General features: G+C 37.7%; 1 protein-coding gene across 1 annotated transcript in view; it reads right to left on the reverse strand.

Moving 5' to 3' along the window:
- The window catches only part of LOC136821680 (maestro heat-like repeat-containing protein family member 1), a 67,958-nt gene that overhangs the window by 11,334 nt on the left and 29,407 nt on the right, over window positions 1-27,217 (reverse strand). Inside the window, exons 21-36 of the mRNA XM_067077892.1 lie at window positions 26,269-26,351; window positions 17,316-17,508; window positions 16,443-16,519; window positions 16,054-16,171; window positions 15,332-15,439; window positions 14,452-14,556; window positions 12,916-13,051; window positions 12,050-12,162; window positions 11,423-11,575; window positions 10,669-10,823; window positions 9,744-9,906; window positions 9,252-9,433; window positions 8,531-8,668; window positions 4,095-4,209; window positions 1,389-1,578; window positions 622-767 (exon numbers count right to left, since the gene is read on the reverse strand). Of these exons, the coding sequence (XP_066933993.1) occupies window positions 622-767; window positions 1,389-1,578; window positions 4,095-4,209; window positions 8,531-8,668; window positions 9,252-9,433; window positions 9,744-9,906; window positions 10,669-10,823; window positions 11,423-11,575; window positions 12,050-12,162; window positions 12,916-13,051; window positions 14,452-14,556; window positions 15,332-15,439; window positions 16,054-16,171; window positions 16,443-16,519; window positions 17,316-17,508; window positions 26,269-26,351 (2,175 nt within the window). The remainder of the gene's footprint in view (window positions 1-621; window positions 768-1,388; window positions 1,579-4,094; window positions 4,210-8,530; window positions 8,669-9,251; window positions 9,434-9,743; window positions 9,907-10,668; window positions 10,824-11,422; window positions 11,576-12,049; window positions 12,163-12,915; window positions 13,052-14,451; window positions 14,557-15,331; window positions 15,440-16,053; window positions 16,172-16,442; window positions 16,520-17,315; window positions 17,509-26,268; window positions 26,352-27,217) is intronic.

A 27,217-nucleotide genomic window follows, 5' to 3' on the forward strand; every position in this document is an offset into this window, starting at 1 on the left:
AAACAAACCGTATGCAGCGGAATCCAAAATCAAAACAAATGTCACATGTCAAAATAAAAGATATGGCTGATTTTGATTGTTTCAATTGTTTTACAATTTTGTTTTGGACACGTGATTTGAATTGTTCTCTTTAATGACACGTGGTTCGCGCATTGTTTACATTTTACTACTTTTATGTCCCTTTAAGGGATCGGTATTACATTAGGGCCGAGCTAAAAATGGAAAATTTTGAGCTTTGGCGTAACAGGAGGCGGTGCTGATTTAGAGCCGGTGTAAAAACCATAAAACTATTCAAAAGGACACTTTTTTTCTAGAATTATTGAGGTTCGAGTTAAGGCCTGTCTCCACTTGCGCGCGCTGCGATCGCACTTTTTGGCTTCAATCTATTTTGCTTGAAAAAAAAAAGATCACGTCATAAAAATGTAGCGCGCGCTCGAAAAAAAAGTTGAACACATTTCAACTTTTTTCAACCGTTACGTCAGATCGCGCCAATGGATTTGCTTCATTTTTCTTTTGACCAATAGCGTGGAAGCTTTGTTCGAAAAAGTGCGATCACAGCGCGCGCAAATGAAGACCGGCCTTTATGGAAGTTCGAGTTATGATTTAGCAAACATAATATACCTTTTCAAAACAGGGTCTGATCCTTAGACAAATATTGATCAGTATCTGTCGTACGGCACTTTCTTCAAGCAACGCCAGTATTTTACTCAACCCAGACATGGCTTCTAACGTGATGGTCATCCCTGGGTCCTCCTTGTCATCCATACCTGTTAAAAGATGAAATGAAACAATAAGTCATATTTTCTAGTGCGTTCTCCCCTTTCCCAAGTAAGAACCTCTTGAATTATAATAACGGAGAAAGAAATTAAAAACCCTTCATAAACTAAAACAAATTCACGCGATCAATATATTGTGAAAACAATCTTAAGTTGATTTCAATGGAGCCAATACAGTTAGACATATCTATGGAGCGATGACCGAATGTTTATGGCATCAGCCCTTCAGGGGGTCACAATTCGAATATCCGCTCCTTCCAATGTTTTGTTCAGTTCATAGATAGTCGATCCAACTGGTCGTGGACCTCGTGAAAACAATCGAAAGACTGTCTAAAAGTCCTAGATTACAGGGCTACCTACTTAAAACATCGACTCTATAAGAAACAGTAACATTTCGTTGGAAAAAGCGCACCCTGTCAAAAACTATATTTCCTTTAGAGGGACCTCTTATAATAACAGTTCATCGGTTCCACTAGGGTCAATGTTAATATAGAATGGTCAGGATTATTGAATTAATAGGTTTTTGCCAGAATTTCAGCATGTAACGACCAAATGAAAACATACAATACTTTTCTAACGTGTGCAACAAAAAAACACAACAACACAACTAACCTGCCATCATAGCTGACAAGATGGTCGTCGAGTACGTCTGTAGTTTCTGGCCCCCGACGCTAGCGACGTTGCCGAGCCCACGGATACAAAATTGTCGTACAAGATGGGAAGGATCAACGAGTTTTGATAGCAAGCTGTTGATAAGGAGTTCCACTAATTGTAGGTCGCCGCAACATCGTTGGTTTATCAGCTAGAGGAGCAATTAAATACACGTTTTTTTATAAGGACAAACTATATAAGAACATAAGACTTCGATGGCAAAAATTTTAAGAACAAGTTAAGAACATTTTTAGGTTTCAAAAATGTTGGATGTTCTTATGAAAACAAGTGATACTTTTATGGACCTACCTGGTTATGCATTTAACAAATATAATTGATATCTACCGTGAGCATGACCGTTAAACAATCATTCAGAACACAAATAGTGACGATCTATTAAAATTAGTCGTTTGTTTCTTATAAAAAAAACGTTTAGAAACCAAAATTTCATGCTCTTGAAATATTCTTTCATATTTAAGACTTCGTGAGCAAAAAAAACATCTGTCTCATTAAAAAATTGAGTAATTTGGCTAAGAACATTGATATATGCTTATTAATAGTGATTCTTATAAATAATGATGCGTTTTTTGAGCTGAAAAATTCTTTTTTTACAAAAATCTGCTTGAGCCATCTTTTACCTACTTTCATGTAAAAAATCAGAAAAAAAACAATGATTCAATGTTTCACAAAGTCCAAAAAACCCTTTTTTTAGCCGTTTTTTGGCCCATATTTGCCCAAAAACATTTTTTTCGAAAATCGGGCTCCGTCACATTTGAGGGTTTAAAGCTATGCATCTTTGTAGTAGGGGGAAATTTGTTCGTTTTTTTGAGGTCGCTTGATTTTTTTAGTCAAAGCACTTGTTATACATTTTTGGAAAGCTAAGGGGTAGGGGAATCAAAATAACTTGGGTGCCAATTTTTTTTCGGACACTTTGGTGTTATTTTCGGACAAATACGACGGTCTCAGGCAAAAATCATAGGGTGAAAAATTAATGAAAATTTTAGCTTGAGAAAACGGAGACCTGTTGTATATTTTTGGAAAGCTCTCAAAAAATTAAGATTAGTGATATATTGCGAATATAGGTGATTTCAGTACCTAACTCGAGATATTAATCCTTAAAAACAGTGTTTTTCAGTGTTTTTCAGCCAGAAACAGCTGTTTTGTCCAGTTTTTGCGCTTTCGGAAGCTCAATATCTCGAGTTAGGTACTGAAATCACCTATACTCGCAATATATCATTAATCTTAATTTTTTGAGAGCTTTCCAAAAATATACAACAGGTCTCCGTTTTCTCAAGCTAAATTTTTCATTAATTTTTCACCCTATGATTTTTGCCTGAGACCGTCGTATTTGTCCGAAAATAACACCAAAGTGTCCGAAAAAAAATTGGCACCCAAGTTATTTTGATTCCCCTACCCCTTAGCTTTCCAAAAATGTATAACAAGTGCTTTGACTAAAAAATTCGAGCGATTTTACAAATTTCCCCCTACTATTGTGCAAAAATCATTAAGAATGAAAGAGCCAATCTCGAGAAAAGCTAATACCTAAGTAATTGATAATGTGCTTATAAAAAAATATCGAATTTGGCCAGTTTTTCTATAAAAACACGCTAAGCAACCAAAATTTCATGTCTAAACACATATACTCTCTAAAAGTAAGCCCTCATGAGCAAAAAAACATCTATCTCATAAAAAAATTCAGTAATTTGACTAAGAACATTGATGTATGCTTATTAATAGTGATTCTTATAGATAAACATGCGATTTTTGAGCCAACAAATTTTTTTTGCAAAAATCTGCTTGAGCCATCTTTTACCTATGATGGTTCCTTACTTTCATACAAAAAATCAGAAAAAATTAATGATCCAATTTTTCACAAAGTCTAAAAAACCCGTTTTTTAGCCGTTTTTTGGCCCAAATTTGCCCAAAAATTTTTTTTGTTCGAAAGTCGGGCTCCGTCACATTTTGGGCACCACCATTTTGCACCTTTGTACCAAAAATCAAAAGATTCCTATGATTCAATCCTGAGAAAAGTTGGTAACAGACGAACGAACGAACGGACGGACGAACAAACACAGGTTAAAAAACACTTCTTTCATCCAACATAGAGCTAGACACATTCTTCATCTCTATCGACCACTGCCTAAAAGGTTCTCACAGCAGGGGTGTTTTCCAGGTATATTTATGATATGCACCCCTGGAGAGTCTTCAAAGAATTTTCAAAAATTTCCACCCAATATCTACGTCACTTTTTCTATTGTTTAAGTGACGTATTGGGTGGAAAATTATTAGTTATCGGAAGATTCTCCAGTGGTGCATATCATGAATAGGTTTGCTTTTTTAAATTCAGATAAATTTTAACACAAAGTTTCTAGACACGTTTTCAAAGAATACACGTTTTTTTTTTTAAGAAACACACTTTTAAGAAACATGAGGCTCAGAATACCCAAAAACTAAGAAACGTCTAAGAAACATGCTGAGGCTGAGAATGAGAAAATAACATTTTTTAATTCGTTTTTTTAAGAACCTTCCAATCCAGCCTTCCATGAGGCTGATTATGTCTTTAGAAACATGTAAGAAACATTTAAGGCTCAAAAGGCCGATTTCATTGAGGCTGCTTGGTAAAACTAATTTCTTAAAAAAAAACGTGTAGCAAGAAAGACAACCTACCTCTGAGAATGTAACAGCGGGGACCACCCTCTGCGTGCTGTACATGCTTGATAGGGAGGGTAATAATGACGTCACTAAATCATTGATGACCAATGGCTGGCATTCACATATCGTGCTAAAATCATAGAGTTAATAAATAAGGATAAATATGAGCAAAACTGAAAAGGTTGTATTTCCACGGAAGGTGTTTTCAAGAAAGTCATTAGCCGTTTTCAGGGGCCGTTTTCAGGGACCCTTTTCCGAGAAAATTTATTAATAAAACTGCGAATTTCTTTATCGTGCTAGAATCATAGAGTTAATATATAAGGATAAATATGACCAAAACTGAAAAGATTGTATTTCCACGGAAGGTATTTTCAAGAAAGTCATTAGCCGTTTTCAGGGGCCGTTTTCAGGGACCCTTTTCCGAGAAAATCGATTAATAAAACTGCGAATTTCTTTATCGTGCTAGAATCATAGAGTTAAGATATAAGGATAAATATGAGCATAACTGAAAAGATTGCATTTCAACAGGGACACCCCTTTTTGAGAAATTTGATTAATAAAACTGCGAATTTCTTTATCGTGCTATCAATCATAGAGTTAATATATAAGGATAAATATGAGCAACACTGAAACAAAGGAATGAAGTTCCACGAAGTCATCACGAGATAAAACATAAACTACAATCTTTCGCGGCACTTACACGATAGTTTGTTGCAGACCTTCAGGGAAAGTTTCTTTCGCGGCACTTACACGATAGTCTGTTGAAGACCTTCAGGGAAAGTTTCTTTCGCGGCACTTACACGATAGTTTGTTGCAGACCTTCAGGGAAAGTTTCTTTCGCGGCACTTACACGATAGTCTGTTGCAGACCTTCAGGGAAAGTTTCTTTCGCGGCACTTACACGATAGTCTGTTGAAGACCTTCAGGGAAAGTTTCTTTCGCGGCACTTACACGATAGTCTGTTGCAGACCTTCAGGGAAAGTTTCTTTCGCGGCACTTACACGATAGTCTGTTGCAGACCTTCAGGGAAAGTTTCTTTCGCGGCACTTACGCGATAGTTTGTTGCAGACCTTCAGAGAAAGTTTCTTTCGCGGCACTTACACGATAGTTTGTTGCAGACCTTCAGGGAAAGTTTCTTTCGCGGCACTTACACGATAGTTTGTTGCAGACCTTCAGGGAAAGTTTCTTTCGCGGCACTTACACGATAGTTTGTTGCAGACCTTCAGGGAAAGTTTCTTTCGCGGCACTTACACGATAGTCTGTTGAAGACCTTCAGGGAAAGTTTCTTTCGCGGCACTTACACGATAGTTTGTTGCAGACCTTCAGGGAAAGTTTCTTTCGCGGCACTTACACGATAGTCTGTTGCAGACCTTCAGGGAAAGTTTCTTTCGCGGCACTTACACGATAGTCTGTTGAAGACCTTCAGGGAAAGTTTCTTTCGCGGCACTTACACGATAGTCTGTTGCAGACCTTCAGGGAAAGTTTCTTTCGCAGCACTTACACGATAGTCTGTTGCAGACCTTCAGGGAAAGTTTCTTTCGCGGCACTTACACGATAGTTTGTTGCAGACCTCCAGAGAAAGTTTCTTTCGCGGCACTTACACGATAGTTTGTTGCAGACCTTCAGGGAAAGTTTCTTTCGCGGCACTTACACGATAGTTTGTTGCAGACCTTCAGGGAAAGTTTCTTTCGCGGCACTTACACGATAGTTTGTTGCAGACCTTCAGGGAAAGTTTCTTTCGCGGCACTTACACGATAGTCTGTTGCAGACCTTCAGGGAAAGTTTCTTTCGCGGCACTTACACGATAGTCTGTTGCAGACCTTCAGGGAAAGTTTCTTTCGCGGCACTTACACGATAGTTTGTTGAATTATATTATATTATATTATATTACATTAGAGTCTTCCGAGAGCGTGAAACTGCTTGGAGTAACTATCGACAGTGGCCTCACTTTTTATAATCACGTACAGGACATCTGCAAAAAAGCTGCACAGAAGACCAAAACTATTTTTAGAATTAGAGCATATTTAAACCAAGAGCAAGCAGATTTATTATTTAATAGTTTTATTTTATCTGCTTTTAGATATTGTCCTCTCATCTGGATGTTTTGTAGTAAATTGGCTCACAACCTTCTTAACGAAACTCATTGTAGGGCCCTCAAGGCTAAGCAAAATTCTATCAATCTTAACTATGATGAACTTTTGAAGAAAGCTAAATGTGAGTCAATCCATACTAAAAATCTCCAGTTTATGCTTGTGGAAGTTTATAAAAGCGTCAATAAAATCGGCAATAAATTAGGCTGGGACCAATTTGAATTCATCCAAAATCATTTAGATACGGATGAAGATGTAAATGAAAACGGGGACGACAATTCCAACGAACGTCCTCGTCTTCGAAGAGGCGCTCAAATTAGACTTCCACTTCCCAGGAACACAGTTTGCTTGAATTCATTTAATTTCCGAGCTGGTCAAGCTTGGAATAGACTACCGTTAGAATTCAAAACTATTGAATCTTTGGCTGAATTTAAAAGAAAAATTATCAAGGCCAAAATCTATTGTTCATGCAAACTCTGTTCTATATTCTAGTATTTTTAAATTTTAAAATATTATTTACTATATAGTAAATATTCGAATGTCATGTTGGATTTAATTAGTACTTGTAACTATTTTTTATTACCAACGTTAAATAAAGAACAAATAAATAAATAAAATAAATAAAGAAGTCCTTCAGGGAAAGTTTCTTTCGCGGCACTTACACGATAGTCTGTTGCAGACCTTCAGGGAAAGTTTCTTTCGCGGCACTTACACGATAGTCTGTTGCAGTCCTTCAGGGAAAGTTTCTTTCGCGGCACTTACACGATAGTTTGTTGCAGACCTTCAGGGAAAGTTTCTTTCGCGGCACTTACACGATAGTCTGTTGCAGACCTTCAGGGAAAGTTTCTTTCGCGGCACTTACACGATAGTTTGTTGCAGACCTTCAGAGAAAGTTTCTTTCGCGGCACTTACACGATAGTTTGTTGCAGACCTTCAGGGAAAGTTTCTTTCGCGGCACTTACACGATAGTTTGTTGCAGACCTTCAGGGAAAGTTTCTTTCGCGGCACTTACACGATAGTTTGTTGCAGACCTTCAGGGAAAGTTTCTTTCGCGGCACTTACACGATAGTCTGTTGCAGACCTTCAGGGAAAGTTTCTTTCGCGGCACTTACACGATAGTCTGTTGCAGACCTTCAGGGAAAGTTTCTTTCGCGGCACTTACACGATAGTTTGTTGAAGTCCTTCAGGGAAAGTTTCTTTCGCGGCACTTACACGATAGTCTGTTGCAGACCTTCAGGGAAAGTTTCTTTCGCGGCACTTACACGATAGTCTGTTGCAGACCTTCAGGGAAAGTTTCTTTCGCGGCACTTACACGATAGTTTGTTGCAGTCCTTCAGGGAAAGTTTCTTTCGCGGCACTTACACGATAGTCTGTTGCAGACCTTCAGGGAAAGTTTCTTTCGCGGCACTTACACGATAGTTTGTTGCAGACCTTCAGGGAAAGTTTCTTTCGCGGCACTTACACGATAGTTTGTTGCAGACCTTCAGGGAAAGTTTCTTTCGCGGCACTTACACGATAGTTTGTTGCAGACCTTCAGGGAAAGTTTCTTTCGCGGCACTTACACGATAGTTTGTTGCAGACCTTCAGGGAAAGTTTCTTTCGCGGCACTTACACGATAGTTTGTTGAAGTCCTTCAGGGAAAGTTTCTTTCGCGGCACTTACACGATAGTTTGTTGCAGACCTTCAGGGAAAGTTTCTTTCGCGGCACTTACACGATAGTTTGTTGCAGACCTTCAGGGAAAGTTTCTTTCGCGGCACTTACACGATAGTTTGTTGCAGACCTTCAGGGAAAGTTTCTTTCGCGGGACTTACACGATAGTTTGTTGCAGACCTTCAGGGAAAGTTTCTTTCGCGGCACTTACACGATAGTCTGTTGCAGACCTTCAGAGAAAGTTTCTTTCGCGGCACTTACACGATAGTCTGTTGCAGTCCTTCAGGGAAAGTTTCTTTCGCGGCACTTACACGATAGTCTGTTGCAGACCTTCAGGGAAAGTTTCTTTCGCGGCACTTACACGATAGTTTGTTGAAGTCCTTCAGGGAAAGTTTCTTTCGCGGCACTTACACGATAGTTTGTTGCAGACCTTCAGGGAAAGTTTCTTTCGCGGCACTTACACGATAGTCTGTTGCAGACCTTCAGAGAAAGTTTCTTTCGCGGCACTTACACGATAGTTTGTTGCAGTCCTTCAGGGAAAGTTTCTTTCGCGGCACTTACACGATAGTTTGTTGCAGACCTTCAGAGAAAGTTTCTTTCGCGGCACTTACACGATAGTCTGTTGCAGACCTTCAGGGAAAGTTTCTTTCGCGGCACTTACACGATAGTCTGTTGCAGACCTTCAGAGAAAGTTTCTTTCGCGGCACTTACACGATAGTTTGTTGTAGACCTTCAGGGAAAGTTTCTTCATCTTCGAATTTCGCCCATACATCCTCTTCCTCTAGTTTATTACGTAATGTTTCGCAATCGCAACGTGCGATCAGCTCCTTGAAACAAATGATGGACGCTCTAAAGAGAGAAAGACGAATTGAAAGGTTTAGTTAACAAAAGACAGGACAAATTATATAAAAACATAAGGTTTGGATGGCCAAATGTAAAGAGTTTTAACGCTGAAAACGTTGATAAAGGTGAATTGAAAGGTTCAAATAACAAAATTCAAAACTTGAATGACTAAAAATATTTTTAAGAACAAGTTAAGAATATTGTTGCTTTGCAGACTCTAAATCACCTGATTTCTTAGGGAAATGCAAAAAAAACACTCATAAAATGATGAAAATAAGTATTGGAAGGAGCGGGAATTCAAGTAGGGAACGTTTCAGTTTGTTACACTGAAGCCTTAGACAACTAAGCAATCTCTCCTTAAAAGTGAAGAGAAATTTTTCTCACTTTAGCGATGTAAGATACAATCAACTCTCTCTAACTCGAATCTCTATTATTCGATTTTTTCTGTAATTCGAACTAAAATATTGGTCCCCTCAGCTGCAAAGTAGTATATATCCCTGTTATTCGAATATTTTTCTAATTTGAACAAAATATTTGGTTCCTTGAAGATTAGAGAGAATCAACTGTACAATGAACAAGTGTTACATACACAAGAGGCGATAGAGTGGGAACAGAAGGAGGTTTTCCGTCTTTCTTTGCTTCCTTCTTCAAACTAATCCCAATACAAGATCCCATCCGTAACATTGTAGCCGATAACAACTTCGGGAAAATCGCCGTCACTAGTTTCTCGAGTTCCGGTACTTTGAACATTTCCGTCATGGCTGCACAAACCTGTATGAAAAAGAGTTCTAGTTGATTGCATATTGAAGCTTGAAGACTGATAGCAATGGAATAGAACGTCTAGCAAAACATTGAATTGGAGTGGTGTGGGGATCCACGACAAGGGTTGTAAAAAACATGCAGAAGATAAAAACGGCCATTTTAACATTGCTAGTAGCACTGAAGATGATTTAAAAAAAATAAAACTTTGTTGTTTTTCTTTAAATTTAACTTTTGGAATGGCAAAATTTCAACAGAACGGCCATTTCAAATTTACGCCGACAACAAGTTTAACAGTTTTTAAAAACTCTAAACATCATACCGCCATGGACAAGGGCGCTGCAATCTTGAGCGGCTCCCTTCCGCCATCTTGTTGAACTTCAGTATAGGGCGGCGAGCGGGAGAAGAGTTCCAACAGATGATCAAATGTGTCGGGCGTTAGGTCTTTATCTTTTGCAAGTGTTTTCCAGAACTCGCATACAGTACTGGCGAAGAGAAAAATGGAAGTTAAATTAGTTGGTTTTATATTGTTGGATCCACGAATATCGGCTGAACACAATTATAATTTTGATTAGCGATATTTACTTGAAGATTAAGAAAAATCTATAATTATAAACAAGGAAATGTAAGCAGCAGCGCAACAGTACAACAATAGTGCTTTACAATGTGAAAGTTATGTTTTGAGCGTACAGTGGATTTTCCATAACTCAAACCTCTATAACTCGAATGTCTCTTTAATTCGAACAAGTTTGTTTGTTCCTTTATTTAACGATCCCTTAAAAACCTTACTCCATAACTCGAACGAATTCGTTTTGTCGAGTTAAAGAGACTCCACTGTATCATTTTTCATCAGGATTTTCTATAGTCAGCAAATTCTGGTTCGATAAGATAAAAATCAAGCTTACAAAGCAGTAGTGTGGTGGGTCGACTAAAATTCCGGCAAACTGGGGAGGCAATTTTAGAAAATTTTGGCGCCCCCTATGAAAAGAAAGTATCTTTGTAAAATTACGCAAGCGAAGCGAGCACGAAAAAATTAGGGTATTTTCTCTCTTTTTGGCTGAAAACCGCCAATGCTAAGGTGTAAAAAAGCAAAGAGGCGCCGAAATTAGTAATCAAAGGCGTCTTTTAGCGCCCTTTGTATGTATTTCGGCGCCCCTCAAAAAAATCGGCCACTGGGCCCACCCCTGCCACCACGCTACTGTTACAAAGACAAACTCGATCATTCAAAAAATAATAAGGTAACTTACTATGAGAAAGGGACAGGGTAATCGAGAAACGCCCTGAGGACTGGTATCAAGTGATGCGTTGCTAGGGTACGCATGGCAACCAGTGAGCCAGTGATTGTGGCGGGAAAAGAGACTGTGTTCAAATTATTGACGATTTCTTTGACGATAGAGGTTACCTAAAGGGAAAATGAAAAGATAATTATACGTAACCAAGTATTTTGATAAGGTCAGAAAACTTTAATACATAATATCTTAAAATCCATTCGCTTTCAAGTGTGCACTAAAGTGTGCGACTCTTTCGGCAACGCATGCGCGTGAAATTTACAATATGCAGACCCTAAAAATGATACAATGGTTCAAATAATATAACAAAACTTATACGTTGTAAAGATAATTTGGTGCACTACAATTTTTGAGAAAAGGACAAAATCAGACATTCATTATACTAACTGTCTTCATAGTTTTTCAGAATAACTTAGTGGCGTTCTTTGCTGTTCACCTCATTACTGAGTTAAGTCAAAGCCAATAAATAATATTACAACCATTAAGTTTACTTAAGTAAGAAAAAGTGAAGCCTTAAGATTTGCACCGTGCTTAGGATGGCAGATTGAATCTAGCCCTTTCCTTGTTTTCACGGGACAAATTTTACAAAATCTGGCGACAGAATTTACTTTCAATCTGGCGTTTGTGTGAAAACCCCGCGGGTCATGTGTGATGGGAAATAAGTGGCTTTCATTTTTCATCCTAGAGTTTCAAATCAACGATTATAACCCACCTCTTTACTGAGCTCACCACCTCTGAACTTCATCAGACAATTCAAGATGGCGCATGCACCACTGGAGCTTTGCGCATGCGCGTCATTGAGACCGTCAGTGAGTGAGAAAACCAATGTCTTCAATTGTTCGTCTGGTGTCTTCTTACTCACAACCTACAAGGAAAAGTGAAAACAAAATATTGAAAAAGTTGACTAACACCCCCTTCTCACAGACCCCCTGGGACCCCTTCCTACTGGAAAAATTGGCCAAAATATCGTCCCCAGTGGAAATGTATACTCCAATTTTTGTCTCAATGAGAATAATGAGCTCGAACCCGCACGGGGAACACAAATTTGTTCGGATGAAGGAAATTTCGAGTTTCGGAGTAAGGTTATAAAAGACAGTGCTAAAATGTTCGAGTAAAAGGAGACATAAATTCGAGTTATAGAGACTGTATTACAATGGAGTCTTCATAACTCAAACATGGACGGGGAACGCAAATTTGTTTGAGTTAAGGAAATTTCGAGTAATGGAGTAACTGAAGGGACCATAAAACCTGTTCGAGTTAAGGAGACATTCGATTTGTAGAGACTCGAGTTAAAGAGACACCACTGTATTATTAACAAAAGAAAACGAAAGTGACATACCAAAGAGAGTTCATTGACAACGTTGAAGAGAGCAGCAGGATCACTTTTACTCAAGGCGTCTCGAAGTTGCGTCAACCCTTGTATCCTTTCATCACTCACGTTGGATGGAACTCCTGAAATGAAAAATAATTTAATCCAACGGTTTCCAATAGAATTCCTCGAGGGAATTCTATTGTAATACCTCAAAAACGGTCCCACAATGCATCGCTGTTTTAGAAATAAAAAATTCCGATAAGGTCTTTTCATCCACCATACCACCCTACAATTTACACCGAGACCTTCATAAAACGGAGTCTCTAAGCTTCAAATAGCCAAACAGAATACATCAGAAACTAGAGGCCTCTAGGTGATTCTCAAATACCAGCTCAAAGGACATCCACAATGCCATTTAGCGTATCTCCTTCTAATTTTCTCCCCTTGCAGCGCCGTGCGAGCAAAATTTAGAGAAATTCTTTTGTTTCTGCTTAGCAGTTCTGCCAAACCTTCATAACAATCGTCCTTTCTACAGTGGAGTCTCCGCAACGCGAACACGCAAGGGGAGCACAAATTTGTTCGAGTCAAGTAAATTTCGAGTTATGGAGTAAGGTTTATGAGGCATTGTTATCTGAAAGGACTAGACAACTTGTTCGAGACGTTCAAATTATAGAGACTCGCACTTTTTTGAGGAAAGCTTCCATGCTATTGGTCAAAAGAAAAAGCAACTCCATTGGCGTGATCTGACATAACGGTTAAAAAAAGTTGAAATGTGTTCAAATTTTTTTTCGAGCGCGCGCTACATTTTTATGACGTAATCTTTTTTCCAGGCAAAAAGGATTGAAGCTAAGAGATGCAATCGCAGCGCGCGCAAGTGAAGAATGCTAACAAACCTTCATAACGATCGTTGATGGTCAATAAGAGTTGAACACATTCCATGGTAGTCTGTCGAACGTCGGTCATAGGGTCGGTGCACCGTGGTAACAAACGACCCAAGATATAACCTAGCGTGCTGAAATGCATCTCATTCTAAAGAGAAAGGAAGAGCGAATATAAAATGACAATTTCAGTAAATAAAAAACCTCGAGGGAACAAATTTCGACGAAAACTAATTTTGACGAAGAGCAAAAATCGTTAAAAAAAGTTAAATTTGACAAGAACTTATTTTGGCAGATAATCTTTTAATTTCAGCAAGTAAGACAATTCTTTAAATTTTTCGAGAACTGATTGTGGCGAATGACAGGGTAAATTAATTCCTTGAAACATTCGGTGAGTAAAAAAAATTTCTTGATACCTCAAATGAATGAAGTACACGCTTGTTTGTTTATAAAAAGCAGTAAATTTTAGCTGAGCCTGAGATTGCTCTTAAATTGTTCTTAACTGTTTCAATCAATACAGCTATTGTTCTGAGCGCGTTAATCTGAGGCTGATGTTCTTATAAAAGGGTTCTTATAAATAAAATATCATAAATAAATCATTATTTTTTGGTAAGCAGATTTTGGGGAGTGGCTCAGCTCCTGTTATCTTTTCAACTGTTTGAGAAGATGTTTGAGAAACCCGACATTTTTACGTAATCTTTTACGCGTTTTTTTTCGGGCAAATTTCTAAGGCCGGTTTTCAAGTTTGATAATGTTCAAATTCTACATCAGCACCCTCAAATTGACTAGGAGACCTCACATTAAAAAGTTTTTCTTTTATTTTTGAAGCTTAATCAATCCAATGGCCACGGCCTAATATACACCCTTAGAAAGGTGAGTGGAAAACTTATAATTCGGATATCCCAGCCGACACACAACGTCAAAACAACGTCCATGTGACATTCATAACATCCAAATAACGTTATTTGAACGTTAAAACAACGTTGTGTGCCAGCTGGGATGAGTTTTTAGATATGATAACTTGCGGTAGGACCTCAAATTATTTTTTAGTTGAACCTCGACCCTAGGCGAGGCCAGACGACCAATCTATGCATATTTCCTTGTATATTTTAGTGGTATTTACAAAATATGCACGGCATTGATTATGACATCATTGAATATGTCAATATAGATTTAACGCCCTTTAAAGAAAATTATTTGTAAATATTTCTTTTTATCGTGAAATTTTAGAAATACGAGCAAAAGAGAGTCAAAGTTAATATTTGTTTCCTATCTAGAATACGGTGAATGTTGTTGAGATATAATTCACTTTCCTTCATGAAACATCTCCAGCTGCTTCTTGTGTAAGAAATAACATTAGAATCAAAACCAGTGGCCACAGGAAAGTTTTCATCACAGACGGAAATGGACTTTAAACAACAAATCAAAACAGATTCTTCATGTTTTAACAGAATTTTGTTGAATTTGAAGACGGAAAAGCCTCGTTTTGCACCTCGTTAAGACGGAAATCTGTCTGTGACGGAAAAACTTTGGATCAAAACAAATGCTTACGTTGAAGTTAGCCATTTTTAAATAATGCTCCAATAAATCTTTGATTGACAGGACGGATCGTTCTCGCTCGTGATTGGCTGTTGATGACATGAAAGGTTCCACTAGCTAAAAAAAGATAAATAGGCATAACTTCAGCGTGACAAGGATACAAATATCAGTAACGTACAACGTACTCTTTACTTTAGAAAAGTTTGTTTGTTACGGCAAAAAAATAATTATGTTCAGGCCTCATATGGAACATTGCCTGTAAACAGACCCTATGTCTACTGAAAGGTTCCACTAGCTAAAAAGATGTATGAACATATATTTTCAGTACATGTTTTTGTAAGCATAAAAAAATCGAAAACAGGCTCGGAGATGCTTAGGTCAAAGGCTTGACAAGGTTGAAAAATGCTTAAAAAGGACAGATATGCGTCAACTTATGATGCTTATATCAAAAGCGAAATTTTAGGGAAATTCCGAAATCCGTAAAATACAGCCAAAAACAGCCAAAATGAAGAAAATACATTTTTTGTAGGCTCAAGGGTAATGTTTATAGCATATGCTAAAAATTTTTGTAGTATCTAAGCCTAGAAATGGTTATGAGTACAATGCTTATAAAAACATCACAAAGCCTTAAATTGTTCTTAACTCGTACTTAATATTTTGGCCATCGAGGCTTTATGTTCTTATATAGATAGTTGTTCTTATAAAAAAACGTGCGAATACCTTATCGGGGAAAACTTCGTCGGGGAAAAGTGACGAAATTTTGGCCAAGTGACGAAAATTTTCCCCGGCCATAATGCGTTTACCAACTACCAGCAAGTGACGAATATTTTTCCCCGACGAAAATCTTCCCCGACGAAAATTTTCCCCGACGAAATTTTCCCCGATAAGGTACCTTGATCATCATCTGCAAATATTTAGGAGTGAGTTCACGAGTGCAAACTTCTTTCAGCAATGTGTTCAAACTCTCCAACGCTGTCTCGCCCATCTTATCAATCTCTTCCTGAATCAAAGAAATGGAGAAAATAATGTACAATGTAAAACTGTTAAGGCGAGTTTCTTTCGAACCATTTTTTCATTAGATTATGCTGGCAGTTGAGTATATTAAGATGAGCGCTCGCGCAGCATAAATCAAAGAAATGAAGAAAAAAATAACATTTCATATACGCTCTCTAATTCGATATTCAAAGGGAATCGAATCTTCAAAGAATAAGGGCCGTATCGAATAATAGAGCGTCGTTTTTTAGAGTTGCTCGTTGACGGTGACTTTCAAATAACGGACCGTACCGAATAGTAGAACGTCGAATTTGATAGTGATACACGAGAAAGGGGTTGCTTTTTACATTTACCATTGCCGACAGCAAGGGTCTCAAGTATCGTGAAAACAATGACTAAACTTGTGTTCATTGAGATGACTCAATCTAACACAAAGCCTATTGAGGAGGACAACATCTTTCTTGAATATCAGGGGCAAACAACATAAGGGGTTTACCAACGATGACAGGAACAGTATTGGTATAATTTTTATTGTACTTTTACATCAGCCTCGTTCCAAGTTTTCAAATGTCTACTTATAGGCGTCCATCAGTAAAGAAATAAGGCCTTGGTCACACTTACCTCAGTCTTGGGTTTACCAACGGTGACGGGAACAGTATTGGTGACAGAATATACAGCGTTCATTGAAATGGTCAGGATCTCGTGAATCTCATCTGTAGCCAGACGTGGTTCTAGTTTACTGTAGTGTGGACAGGGCCTTGTTAAGGAATAACAGACATATTCAAGTAGTAGCGAGAAAAAACTCCCTTTAGTATAAGCGTTCAAAATGATTTTCAATAGGCTCCGGTTTTTTTTATTTGGTTGATTTCGTTGACTTTACACTTTTTCATTAATCAAAATAAAAAAATATCCCTCACAAAAGGTTGTATGGCACCCGACTTTCCGTCCTCCTTGCCAGGTGATTCTTAACCTGGTAAACACTACAACAGAATTTTGTGAGAAAAGGATACACAAGGTTGGTGCAAGCGTCTATTGACAGCGACCGCGTCTCCGTGAAAGCGGTTTTCGGTTCTGAACTCAGGTAATTCTGAAAAAAAATAACATTATGAGTATTATTTAACAGCCTATTGTCAATAACAGTTAAGTTGAATTTTTAGCTGAAAAACCAGGTGGGACCTTGAAAATTGAATCAGGCTGGAGGAATCCCTCCTGACCTCAATGTGATAAAATGAAAAAGACAATTGGGCTGTAACCGTAAGTCGAGTCTGAATGACTTGAATTTGAATATTTGAGTCTTGAGACGAATGAGACGTAACTCACCCTCTAAAAAGCCGACTCGACAGGGGGATTCAATTTATTACGATTGTCAATTTTGAAATAAGAATTTGATAGATCGATTTCCTACGTTTTCGAGCACTTTATGAAAGTAACTTTTTTATTCAATTGAGCATAACTTTTGATCTAATGAACCAAATTTAATAAATGTCCCATTAAAATTTAAGTTTATCTTTCTTCTTTCAAATGAAAAAGGAATGCTTTTTTAGGATTTTTAGACCTCAAGGAAATTAACTTTAAAGAGAGAAACTTTTTTGTGGCGCTCCCGGTACAATATGTGATAAATTGGAAGAAACCATGAAGCTGACATACCTTCATTTGTTTCAGTAATTCACCCTCAGAAAAGCCGGTTCTATAGGGGGATTCAATTTTTGGGCCGAAAAACCAGGTGGAACTTTGAAAACTTAGAACTTCCTGACATAATATGATAAATAAAGAGAAATCATCGAGCTGTCATACCTTAACCGAACTCTACAGGGGGGGCTTGAAAACTTCCTGACACAATATGATAAATAAAGAGTAATCAAGCAATCATTGAGATATCATACCTTCATGTGTTTCAGTAATTCACCTCTCCTAGTAAAAACGAAATCTTCCCTTTGCACGTGTTTCGGTTGAACAGCCTTCCCGATCAACTCCACGGAACGAATAAGGTTCTGTTTTACGCTGGAATCTTTAGCAGACGTTAAGTGTGGGTTGATGACTCGTAGCACGTTAGCTTCCAGACGAGAACATATTAGTCTATGGCGTAAAATGTGTATAGTTTTTATACTTTGATAAATCGAATTATCATAATCTTATTATTTATTTAAGCCATTTTAAACCTTTAGGTAAAGAAAATAAGCGTACCTTAAAGAACCTGAAAATTTAACGAAATGAGAATAGTCTAACTAATTACTGGTTCTTATAAAGTGTCAACATAAAAAAGTTCGAATGAAAAAAAAAGTGAAAAACCTAAACAGTGGTACATAAGTAGTAAAGGTAAAAGGTAAGAACCATACCACTGATCTCTAAATAACTTGGGATCCTGAACTAATCCGGGGACAAATATAAATATTGCTGTTGAGGACTATTGTCGGGAGTTATTTATTGGGCCGTAGCGGCCCGCCCATAACGATACCACTGTTCTCTAAATACTTGTCTAGATCAGGTTTCTCATATAGAAGCGTGTCCAGTTTAGGGACTGACTAGTCCGCCATTGTATAATCTATTCCTACTCGTAGCCTTGGTTCCCTAGTATCCATTCTGATTTTTAGATTCAGCCCATCTGTTTTTAGGTTTACTTAGTCTGTATTTTCTTCAGTGCATATATATGACTTTATTATATTCTAGTTCTATGAAGTTTTTTTTTTTTTCTTTCCATTTGATGTTTAATTATTTTCGATTAATTTAATTTAGATAGTTGATAGCTCACTTATTTATGTCAAATACTAGTCGTGTTTTGCAAGGTCCAGTACACTTTTCACAGCCTTCGGTGTTGCAATCTATGCAAGTCTTACTCATTCTATCTTACGCTCTGTCGTGATTCTATCTTCTGAGTTCTTAGATCTATTTTGTCGCTTACTTTACCTCTAGCCACCAATAGTACTTGAACCTTAGTCTAGTCTAGCTTATAACATTATGTTAGTATTTTTTTTTAATATATTCGTTAATTTTTTATAATAGCACACATTGCGATGGCCTCAGCTAGCATACTCAGATACTCGGATTTGTTTAGGCTTTAGTCTAGCTCTATCACTATTCACATTTTACCCCATATACTTCTTAATCCTAATCATTTTATTCGTCATACTAGCCCACCGCTTCGTCCCTATCTGCTTGTCCACATACGGCCCCAATTTTTCTTCAGTATACTACCAGGTTATTTTTAAATTTTTTTTCTAGACTTTGCACACATATGTTATATAATATTTTCAGGTGAAGAGCCAAATGTAAATTTTGGAAATGCCAGAAATATATCATTATTATTATTATTATTTGAGATATATTTTGATAATGTTTCGATAATGCACTATTTATAAAAGTTTTCCTTCTATCGAAGATAGATTAGGTACACTTTTTCTATTATAATATTAGAACAAGAACTAAAAAATAAGAAAAATTTAATATTAAGTCTCGATGGAATATCTTAGTAAACAATTTTGTAAATATCTTAATAAGAGAGATACACCTTTACTTACCGAGAAATTTTTCAAAGTCTTGCAAAACTTTCATTTTGCATTTCTGAAAAATTTGTCGCTTTCCAAGGCGTCTCATGGAAAACCAAAGTAATTTAGGTGAGACTTAGCAAATAGAATCCGGTTTGATTCGATAAAACTTAGGTATAACAAGAGAAATTTTTAATGTATTATCATCGTTCAGGCTAGATTTAGGATGTGAGAATCTGAGTGGATCTGAAATTATCAATCCATGAAAATCAAAATAAAGTCGTCGAAAATCGTAATTAAATAAAATGTTAAAAATATTTTATAAACATGGTATTGAGACCGCTTAAGCCCTAGAGGTAGTGATATAGGTTTATCTTACTTAAGTGTTAAGAGATATTCCTTTACTCACCGATAAATTTTTCAAATTTGTGCAAAGAAAATGTTTGTTCATCTGCGTGTTTGAAAAATTTTTCCGCTTTCAAAGATGTCTCGTCAAGGATTTCTGGTATAGAGGACTTAAAGATATACGTAGTTGAAAAAACTTAGAATTAGATTGTGTCTATATAAAGTAGTTTAATTTTAAGTAAAGAAGCTAAAGTTTAGGGCTTGTAAAAAGCTAATAGTCGTGTAACTAAAAGTCGGCCGAGAAAAAATATCTAGAAATATGTGATGTTCCCAAGAGAACTATCTTTTGCATTTCATTGACATTGACTTTCAAGTCCATTTTATCATTAATCAGTTTTTCAAATTTTTCATGGATTGATCCCATTGCCCCAATAACGATGGGTATCGTTTTTACTTTTGTCATGCCCCACAGTTGTTTTATTTCAATAGACAAATCAACATATTTTGTCACTTTCTCGTTTCGTTTCCGTGCGATGTTACAATCGAGTGGCACGGCAATGTCTATGATCTGTACCTCTCGTGTTCGTTTGTTGATGACGATGATATCGGGTTTGTTGTGCGCGACTCTTCTGTCCGTTTGGACAGGAAAGTTCCATAGGATCTTTACATCGTCATTTTCGAGTAGCGGTTCAGGGTCATATTGGTACCATTTGGAAGAGTTAGGTTGGATCATGGCGTGTTTTTCTGCAAGGAGGAGGTGTATGTATCGGCACACATTGTCATGGCGTTGGGTATATTTGGTTGGTGCAAGGACTGGGCATCCTGAGATGATATGGTGGATGGTTTCGGGTTTGGTCTTACAGGCTCTACAGGTGTCGTCATTGGTGGTTTTGAAGATATGTTTTTGGGTGTATTTGGTGGTTATTGCATTTTCTTGGATTGCGCAGATGGTTGATTCGGTAGTTCTTTTCAATGTGGAGGATCTTAGCCATGACAATGAAGCGTCTTTGTCGATGTGGGGTTGGTCTAGCGTGATGAAGAATTGGCCGTGCATGGGTTTTTCTTTGAGGATTTCGAGTTTTTGTTTGGAGCGTTTGGTTTTGACTCGCAATTTCAATTGTGGTTTTGTAAGTTCGTTTGCTTGGTTTTCGTCAATGTTGAGTTCTGCTAGGTACTTCTCAGCTTTTTGGTGGAGGGATTTTGCTCCTCTGTCGGTTTGTGACGTTGATACTAATATCATGAGATGTTCGGTGGAGTTTTTAAGGTATTTACTGTATTGAATGATTTGGTTTTTGTAGAGGTCTGTGATGTTGAGTAAACCTCTTCCTCCATTTCTACGTGGAATGTACACTCGGGCGACGTCGCTTTTTAGGTGGAGCATGTGATGTTGTCGAAGGACGTTTCTTGTTTGACGGTCAATATCTTCAAGCTCGGTCACGGACCAATCTAGAACTTGGAATCCATATGAGATTGATGGTACTGCGAAGGTGTTGATCGCTTGGATGGTGTTTTTGCTGTTTAACGAGGATTTTAAAATTTTCTTTACTCGGGTAAAGTATTCAGCTCGGAACTTGCGGCGCATTTGCTTCTTGTCGATCTCATTAGATTGTAGCATTCCGAGGTATTTGTATTGGTCGCGTAGATCAAGTGCTTTGATGGTTTCTTCACTTTGGAGAATAATATCGTTTCCCCGGGTCAACTTTCCTTTTCGAACTGACATGATGTTGCATTTGTCAAGTCCAAATTGCATGTGGATGTCGTTGCTGAACATTGACACGATTTCGAGGAGGTCTTGGAGATGTTCGTCATTGTTGGCGTACAATTTCAGGTCATCCATGAAAAGCAGGTGGCTGATAGTTGTGCGATTGTTTCTCGGGCCAATTGAGTAGCCGATGGATGTTCTTTTGATAAGCCAAGAGAGCGGTAGAAGGCTTATGACGAAATTCAGCCCAGATGGACAATCTCCTTGAAAGATGCCGTTGTGGATATTAATAGGCTCTGAAGATATAGTGCTGTTTTGCGTTGTGATATTTAGAGTTGTTTTCCATTTTGTCATTGTAGTTGAAAAGAAGTTTATAAGTTTGTGTGGGAATTTGTGTATTTCTAGTGATCTCCTCAGCCAATCGTGGGGTACAGAATCGAAAGCTTTTCGGTAATCGATCCATGCTGTTGACAGATTACGTTTTGATTTCTTTGCGTTTCCAAGTATCATGTCGTCAATCAGGAGTTGGTCTACGGTTCCTTGGTTTCCTGAGATACCACCTTTTTGCTCTTCAGGGAGTAGATTGAAGGTGTCGAGATGAGACTTCATCCGTTTTGTAATTATACTTGTCATTATTTTGTATGTGATTGGCAAGCAAGTGATGGGTCTGTAGTTCGATGGGATCTCGGTTTGTGGTTTCTTAGGTACGAGTGTTGTTCTGCCCGTGGTGAACCATTCAGGAATTGATTGTGGATTATCGACCATTGCGTTGTACACGATCGTTTTCTGATCGTAGATGGAGTTAAACTTGTTCCACCAGAAGTTTTGCAAGCTGTCAACACCGGGGCTTTTCCAGTTGGCAAAGTTTTTAATAGCCTCCGATATTTCATCTTTGGATATGGGTTGGAACTCGTAAGGTTGGATGTTGATGGTTTCTTCGTATTCAGCGATCCACGGTGCTTGGTCGTTGTAATTTGCTTCGGTACCTAGGATTGGTCGCCAGAAGTTTTCGATTTCTTGCTTTGACGGTGATTTGTCGATTGGAATGCTGGTACCTCTCAAGCTCTTGTAGAATTTATCAGGGCTGTTGACGAAGTCTCTGTTTTCTGTGTACTGTTTTGCTCGTGACTTGTAGCGCTTAAGTCGGTTGTTTTTTGCAAGAAGCTTTTGTTTCAGACGTTCGCAGGTGGTTACGCGATCTCGTTCGTTGTTGATGTTGTGTTTTCGTCTGAGACGGTCGTTGTTTTTTTTCATTTTTGTCGATGGGTTGTCTGCGTTCATCTGTTCGACTTGGCTGATTTCCTTGCGGATTTCGAGGATTTTTGAATCAAGACGTTTGACCCATGCTTGTTTCCTTTTTGATGCTTCTTTGTTGGTTATGATACATTGTTTTCGCAGATTGGCGTGTTCTATCGCAGTAAGTGCAAACGCATACGTCATTTCGTTGATTTGTGAGATGTCGTTGCATTGATGGCGATTGACGTCAATTATTTCGTTAACAATGTCACAGCTTCGTGAAAGTTTTTTCAAATCAAATTTCGATGGTTTCCGAAATTTTTCCCTTTTTTCAAAAGGAGTCAATTTTGAAATGATAAAATGTTCTTCAAATCTTGTTTGAACGTTTTCCCCATCGTCTCCTTGAACTCTGATGACATTTCCTTCTTCCGGGACGTTATTTGCGGCCTGTATGATCTCGTTTTGGGCGTTTTGTTCGTCTTGATCTTGTCCGATATGTTGGTCGTGTGCATCATTGTTTTCCGGAAGATTTTCTTGTTGCAGGGGTTCTTCTTGATGTCGAGGTTCTTCTTGGTCAACTTGCTGATCTTGGTTTAGTTCAGTATCGATCTCCTCTCTGACTGTGTTGATTTCTATTTGTGTCAGCCAGTTGCCTCGAAGTCTTTGGTTTTGTGCGTTTGTCGCTTTGACGAAGATAATTCTTTTTTGGTCGCAAATGCGTTGCTCGGTGAAATTATCTCCATACCTTTCCTTCCATAAATTATGGAGGGTCTTTCTGAATGTGTTTGGAGTTGTCTTGATCGCGATGAAATAGCTTCGAACGATATGTAAGTTCATTTCTTTCGTCCATTTTGTTCGTCGCTGAATGTTGTTGTTTTGCACTGGTGTTCCTGCTGTGGTGTCGGAAGACCGATGCATGTCGCGTTCTAAGACTTCTCCTGGTTGTTCTTCAATGTTTCGTGATTGTTCTTGTGCAATTCTAGGTTGATCCAGCTGGATTTGATCATTTCCAGGTGGAATCATTTTTGTCTGATCGAGAGCAAAGAAAATGCGTCTTCACTCTTTTTTGACGTCAATTATTATTATTATTATTATTATTATTATTTGAGATATATTTTGATAATGTTTCGATAATGCACTATTTATAAAAGTTTTCCTTCTATCGAAGATAGATTAGGTACACTTTTTCTATTATAATATTAGAACAAGAACTAAAAAATAAGAAAAATTTAATATTAAGTCTCGATGGAATATCTTAGTAAACAATTTTGTAAATATCTTAATAAGAGAGATACACCTTTACTTACCGAGAAATTTTTCAAAGTCTTGCAAAACTTTCATTTTGCATTTCTGAAAAATTTGTCGCTTTCCAAGGCGTCTCATAGAAAACCAAAGTAATTTAGGTGAGACTTAGCAAATAGAATCCGGTTTGATTCGATAAAACTTAGGTATAACAAGAGAAATTTTTAATGTATTATCATCGTTCAGGTTAGATTTAGGATGTGAGAATCTGAGTGTCTGAAATTATCAATCCATGAAAATCAAAATAAAGTCGTCGAAAATCGTAATTAAATAAAATGTTAAAAATATTTTATAAACATGGTATTGAGACCGCTTAAGCCCTAGAGGTAGTGATATAGGTTTATCTTACTTAAGTGTTAAGAGATATTCCTTTACTCACCGATAAATTTTTCAAATTTGTGCAAAGAAAATGTTTGTTCATCTGCGTGTTTGAAAAATTTTTCCGCTTTCAAAGATGTCTCGTCAAGGATTTCTGGTATAGAGGACTTAAAGATATACGTAGTTGAAAAAACTTAGAATTAGATTGTGTCTATATAAAGTAGTTTGATTTTAAGTAAAGAAGCTAAAGTTTAGGGCTTGTAAAAAGCTAATAGTCGTGTAACTAAAAGTCGGCCGAGAAAAAATATCTAGAAATATGTGATGTTCCCAAGAGAACTATCTTTTGCATTTCATTGACTTGACTTTCAAGTCCATTTTATCATTAATCAGTTTTTCAAATTTTTCATGGATTGATCCCATTGCCCCAATAACGATGGGTATCGTTTTTACTTTTGTCATGCCCCACAGTTGTTTTATTTCAATAGACAAATCAACATATTTTGTCACTTTCTCGTTTCGTTTCCGTGCGATGTTACAATCGAGTGGCACGGCAATGTCTATGATCTGTACCTCTCGTGTTCGTTTGTTGATGACGATGATATCGGGTTTGTTGTGCGCGATTCTTCTGTCCGTTTGGACAGGAAAGTTCCATAGGATCTTTACATCGTCATTTTCGAGTAGCGGTTCAGGGTCATATTGGTACCATTTGGAAGAGTTAGGTTGGATCATGGCGTGTTTTTCTGCAAGGAGGAGGTGTATGTATCGGCACACATTGTCATGGCGTTGGGTATATTTGGTTGGTGCAAGGACTGGGCATCCTGAGATGATATGGTGGATGGTTTCGGGTTTGGTCTTACAGGCTCTACAGGTGTCGTCATTGGTGGTTTTGAAGATATGTTTTTGGGTGTATTTGGTGGTTATTGCATTTTCTTGGATTGCGCAGATGGTTGATTCGGTAGTTCTTTTCAATGTGGAGGATCTTAGCCATGACAATGAAGCGTTTTTGTCGATGTGGGGTTGGTCTAGCGTGATGAAGAATTGGCCGTGCATGGGTTTTTCTTTGAGGATTTCGAGTTTTTGTTTGGAGCGTTTGGTTTTGACTCGCAATTTCAATTGTGGTTTTGTAAGTTCGTTTGCTTGGTTTTCGTCAATGTTGAGTTCTGCTAGGTACTTCTCAGCTTTTTGGTGGAGGGATTTTGCTCCTCTGTCGGTTTGTGACGTTGATACTAATATCATGAGATGTTCGGTGGAGTTTTTAAGGTATTTACTGTATTGAATGATTTGGTTTTTGTAGAGGTCTGTGATGTTGAGTAAACCTCTTCCTCCATTTCTACGTGGAATGTACACTCGGGCGACGTCGCTTTTTAGGTGGAGCATGTGATGTTGTCGAAGGACGTTTCTTGTTTGACGGTCAATATCTTCAAGCTCGGTCACGGACCAATCTAGAACTTGGAATCCATATGAGATTGATGGTACTGCGAAGGTGTTGATCGCTGGATGGTGTTTTTGCTGTTTAACGAGGATTTTAAAATTTCTTTACTCGGGTAAAGATTCAGCTCGAAACTTGCGGCGCATTTGCTTCTTGTCGATCTCATTAGATTGTAGCATTCCGAGGTATTTGTATTGGTCGCGTAGATCAAGTGCTTTGATGGTTTCTTCACTTTGGAGAATAATATCGTTTCCCCGGGTCAACTTTCCTTTTCGAACTGACATGATGTTGCATTTGTCAAGTCCAATTGCATGTGGATGTCGTTGCTGAACATTGACACGATTTCGAGGAGGTCTTGGAGATGTTCGTCATTGTTGGCGTACAATTTCAGGTCATCCATGAAAAGCAGGTGGCTGATAGTTGTGCGATTGTTTCTCGGGCCAATTGAGTAGCCGATGGATGTTCTTTTGATAAGCCAAGAGAGCGGTAGAAGGCTTATGACGAAATTCAGCCCAGATGGACAATCTCCTTGAAAGATGCCGTTGTGGATATTAATAGGCTCTGAAGATATAGTGCTGTTTTGCGTTGTGATATTTAGAGTTGTTTTCCATTTTGTCATTGTAGTTGAAAAGAAGTTTATAAGTTTGTGTGGGAATTTGTGTATTTCTAGTGATCTCCTCAGCCAATCGTGGGGTACAGAATCGAAAGCTTTTCAATGTTTCGTGATTGTTCTTGTGCAATTCTAGGTTGATCCAGCTGGATTTGATCATTTCCAGGTGGAATCATTTTTGTCTGATCGAGAGCAAAGAAAATGCGTCTTCACTCTTTTTTGACGTCAATTATTATCTATTATTATTATTATTATTATTATTCTGGTGGTCAACAGCGGGGTTCGAATGTTTTGAGATTCGAATGTTCAAAAACCGAAAAACAAGGCGGACTACCATAAAACTTGACACACTTTCATGGAGAATCTATCTGTGAGCAGCCTATCTAGCATGTAAAGGAAATATGAACCATACCCAGGCGGACCGTAAAATACGACATAACCATAACAAAGCATGACGGTGCATTTGATTCTTTCCACATCCGCTTCCGTTTTGTCCTGAGATGAAAAGACGCCAGAAAAACATGTTACACTTTTTTATAAAACACTGAGGCTCAAAAGCAAAGGAGTAAGGAAATTCTTTCTCAATAGAGAAGGGTATATCGACTCTGTATGGAGCATGCAACTTGAGGTACGGACTAAAGTCTTACAGCGGACAGGGAAGTTTTTGCGGTTCTGAACGTGAGTTTATTCATCAGAAAATAATCTCCTTTTGATTTTCAGGATTGTTGGGGCCCAATGGAAAAGGTCAAATATGACCTATATTAGTTTCACCAAGAAGAAAGAGTCTTTTTCTTCAATTATCTAAGAAACTAAAATAGGTTTGAATAGAAATCTTCATAATTTAGAACTTATTTCTATTTTCTCAGACAATTTGAGGATTAGCTTTGAAATTAACTTTCAATCGAACGTAAGGTGTCAACGGTATTTAAATGGGCAATATCTTCAGAAACATGTATTTCAAAAGGGTGTCGTTAAAATTATAATAAATGGGGGGGGGTTCAAAACCTCAGAGTTCAACTTTTTTTTTAAGAACTAGCAAATTTTGGCTCACGCTGGGCTGTTCTTAAGTTTTTTTTTGAAATTGAAATTTTCAGGCTTAGATGCTCATACGATGTTCTTAATACGCTTAGTTTCGTTACTTAAAATCTTAAAATGACTTAGAAATCTGTCAAAATCAATATTTTCTGTGTAATTTCTGAAAAGTAAGGCTCGGGATTGTTCTTAATTTGTTCTTAGGTTTTGACAACTGTCCGGTAACTATTACATATTCAGAAATTATTTCAATTTTCAACACTTTCAATGATATTAGCGACCAATCATGAAAATAATATCCGAGTGTTTCCAAGGTGTCGATTAGATTT

The sequence above is a fragment of the Clytia hemisphaerica genome, unplaced genomic scaffold (assembly GCF_902728285.1).
Source record: "Clytia hemisphaerica strain Z4C2 unplaced genomic scaffold, Clytia hemisphaerica genome assembly, whole genome shotgun sequence".
Classification (NCBI taxonomy): domain Eukaryota; kingdom Metazoa; phylum Cnidaria; class Hydrozoa; order Leptothecata; family Clytiidae; genus Clytia; species Clytia hemisphaerica.